The sequence below is a fragment of the Orcinus orca genome, chromosome X, assembly GCF_937001465.1.
Source record: "Orcinus orca chromosome X, mOrcOrc1.1, whole genome shotgun sequence".
NCBI classification, from domain to species: Eukaryota; Metazoa; Chordata; class Mammalia; order Artiodactyla; family Delphinidae; genus Orcinus; species Orcinus orca.
Genome location: NC_064580.1, coordinates 130518014 through 130521111, shown reverse-complemented (window position 1 = coordinate 130521111; position 3098 = coordinate 130518014). Strand labels below are relative to the sequence as shown.

The window sequence follows — 3098 nt, the reverse complement described above, 5'->3', positions numbered from 1 at the left end:
GAGGGCCTGCTCAGTGGGGAAGTGCGAGCGGCGGGGGGTGGGGTCGTCCAGCCTGAACTTCCTGTGCCTCCCGGTGGGGGCCTGACCCCTGAGTGCAGGGAGGGGGCTGGGGGCTGACTGCCCTGGAGCAGGGGGGCCCGGGGCCAGGCAGCCATGCTGGGGAGGAGGGGTCGTGAGAGCTGGGAAAGCAGCGGGCGCTCCTTCAGGGCCAGCGCCTCAAGGGCTGCTGACCTCTGACCCAGTCCAAACAGGAAGTGTCATATCTGTGGGCCCGGAGGAGAAGGAATGCAGGGATGAGTCCAAAGCAAACACTCCGCCAGCTTCCCAGGCCTCTCCCCGCCCCCTTCCAGAGTCTGGCCTTTTCTCTGCTGAGAACTCACGGAGGGGGGGTGGGGGGACTGGCTACAGAATGGGACCGAAGCGAGACTCACGGTTCCCAGGCCCAGACCCCAGCCCAAGGTGCTGGCGGGGCAAGGTGTCGGCAGTGGGCACTTGGGGCCCTGCTTCCTTCACTGCGCCCACATCCAGCAGCACTGAAGGCCGGGGCCCATCCCCATCGGCCGCATCCTCCATGCCTGTCACTCGGCTGTCTTTCTCACCCCCATACCACCGTCCTTCTCCCTCCCCAGCACTGGGCGCGGTGACAGCTGCCGAGGCTGACACACTGACCACGCCCCGTTCGTGGGGGCCCCTCACACAGGCAGGGCAACTGTTCCAGGGGCCTCAGGGGGCTCCGCAGCTCCTGCGTCCCCACCCAGCACAGAGGATGGGTCCTGTCTTTAGGGCTCAGCAGACAGTCAGCAACTCCAGTCAGGGGGTGGTGACACCCTACGTGCGTCCACTCCTGGGACAGGGATGCGTCCTGGACAAGAGGGTGGTGACGCTGGGACTTCAGAACCCTGGCCAGGGTGGGTGGGGGTGGGGAGGCTCTCGGAGAAACTTCTAGAACCAGGCCCTCTTAACCCTCTGCTGACAAAGCAGTGTCCAGGATGTGGGCTCTGGGGGCTCCATGCGCAACGGAGTGCCAGCGTGCACAGGCGGCTTAGATCCAGGAGGGAGGGAGGCTGGTGGAGGCAAGCGGGCTTGAATGAGATGCATTTATTATGTGCAAGTCCAAACCAGCGCCATGCCAGGCTGGGTCATTTACTAAGTTAAGGGGCCTCAGCAGTCAATGGGACATGGGTGCATCTGAAGCAGCAGGGTCTTCTAGATCTTTCTCCCAGTGGTGCAAAGATGCCCCGCCACCCACCCAGTCCCAAAAGAGCAGGGGGCGGGGAAGGCTGATGGGGCTAGGCGGACGCCCCCTCCCCCTGTTGGGGCTGGAGGACCATGCTGTGGTGGGCCCGGATGCAGGAGAACGTGGTGGGTGGGATATGACGCCGGTCTATAAGGTTGTTCTCCAGGTGCGTGGAGATGAGTTTGGAGTCCTGGGCCACGCGTGTGTCACAGATGGAATTCAGGGGCACGTGCCTGTGGAGTGGGGGTAGCAGGGCAGGGCAGAGGAGAAGAGACCCCAGAAAGGAGAGTCAGGCCTCAGGTGAGAGGAGAGAAAGAGGAGCCCGACAGCGAGGGGGTGGTGAGACCAAGGCAGAGACACCAGACCCAGGGTGGAGGGTCAGGCGGGTCGCTGCCACCACCTGCCACCTGCCCACTCGGGGCTCGGCCCTTGTTGCTCTGGGCCAGAGCCCTCCCAACCTCCGCCCGCCCACCCCCTGCCCAGATTCTGCTGTCTGCAGCTGTCCACCTTGGCTGCCCGGGCCTGCCAGCGGCTACAGCCTCCAGTCACGGCGACCAAGATGGGGAGGTGGGGGTGGTGAAGGATGCCCCCCACAGTCCCGCCCTCAGCCTCTGAGGCCCTTGGGTGACGAGCCCACAGGCCAGAGCACCTGGCCAACCTCCCAGGCTGGGCCTCCGGGCTTCAGCCGAGCTTCCTCCTGGGCTGGCGGTAGGGACGCGGGTGGGGTGGGGGGACAGCAGGATGGCCACAGGCCACGGCCCTACCTGATCTTGTGGCTCAGGCTCAGCACCTGCAGGGCCCTGAGGCCCAGGAGGCCCTGTGGGACGGCCTGCAGCTGGTTGTGGTCCAGGAGCAGCTCGGCCAGGGAGGCTTGCAGGCCCAGGAAGGACACGCCGCGGATGCCGTCCTCACGCAGGCTATTGTGGGAAAGATGCAGGACCTCCAGGCCCGGCTTCATGTGCGTGAACACGTAGCCGGGGATGCGCTCGATGCGGTTGTGGTGCAGTGTCAGGCGGCGGAGGCCCTGGGGCAAGAAGGAGGGCACGTGCACCAGCCGGTTGTATGACAAGTCCAAGGCCTCCAGCTTCCCGCGGGCCCAGGGGTCGGGGTGGGGGTAGCTAGTGGCACAGCCCAAGGGGAGAGTGAGGGTTTGCCCCCAGATGGCAGCTGTGCTCTCCTCTGTCCGCTGAGGCTGGGAAAAGGAGTCTGAGGGGTCCTACCTAGCTCACCGCAGAAAAATAAGGCTCTGAGGGGTCAGGGCCAGGGAACCCTGAGGGATCGGGGAGGCGGGCAGTGAGCCCAGGTCACTCCATGGTGGGAAATCAAGAGCAGAGGGTGGTGATGCTTCTAGAACGGGTCCGAGCAAGGAAAGTGACTTCTCTCAGTGATATCCCCCAGCCCCTGTGGGTGGGGTCAGCCCTTTGGCCTTGGGATGGGAGCCGTCCTCAGTCCATGGGGGCGGGGGCTCCGGTGCCTCCCAAGCCTGCCGAGCCACCGGCCTGCTCCCCGTCTACCAGCTGGAGAAAAGCTGGGTGGCCGCCAGCCCCCTGCCCAGGCCCCGCGGCGGGAGTGGAACACGGCTGGGCGGCCCCTCCCTAGGCTGCTGTCTGCTTTCCTTTGCCCCTTTGGCAAGAGGGGGAGAGGAAAGAGGAATAATTAAACCCAAACGTCCTGGTAACTTTTTCCTGGAACACGAGGACGCAGGGTGGGAGGCTCCAGTCTCTGGAATGGCAGGTTGGACTGTCAACCCCTGCCTCCCCCCAGCCCCCCACCCCTGCCCTGCCTCGGTGGTCTTCAGATCCCATGGACTGTACTTCCCCAGCACTTCAGCTGCTCCCGGGGTCACATCCTGACTCCTTAG

The 3098-nt window shown here is 65.0% G+C and overlaps 1 protein-coding gene across 1 annotated transcript; it reads right to left on the bottom strand.

Moving 5' to 3' along the window:
- Positions 1-1792: 1792 nt before the first annotated feature.
- Positions 1793-2447, bottom strand: LOC105748927 (extracellular matrix protein 2-like; the record flags this gene model as incomplete). Its single annotated transcript, XM_049704549.1, has 1 exon — positions 1793-2447. A coding segment is annotated over one exon (450 nt), but the record flags the coding sequence as incomplete, so codon positions are not given.
- Positions 2448-3098: the final 651 nt, after the last annotated feature.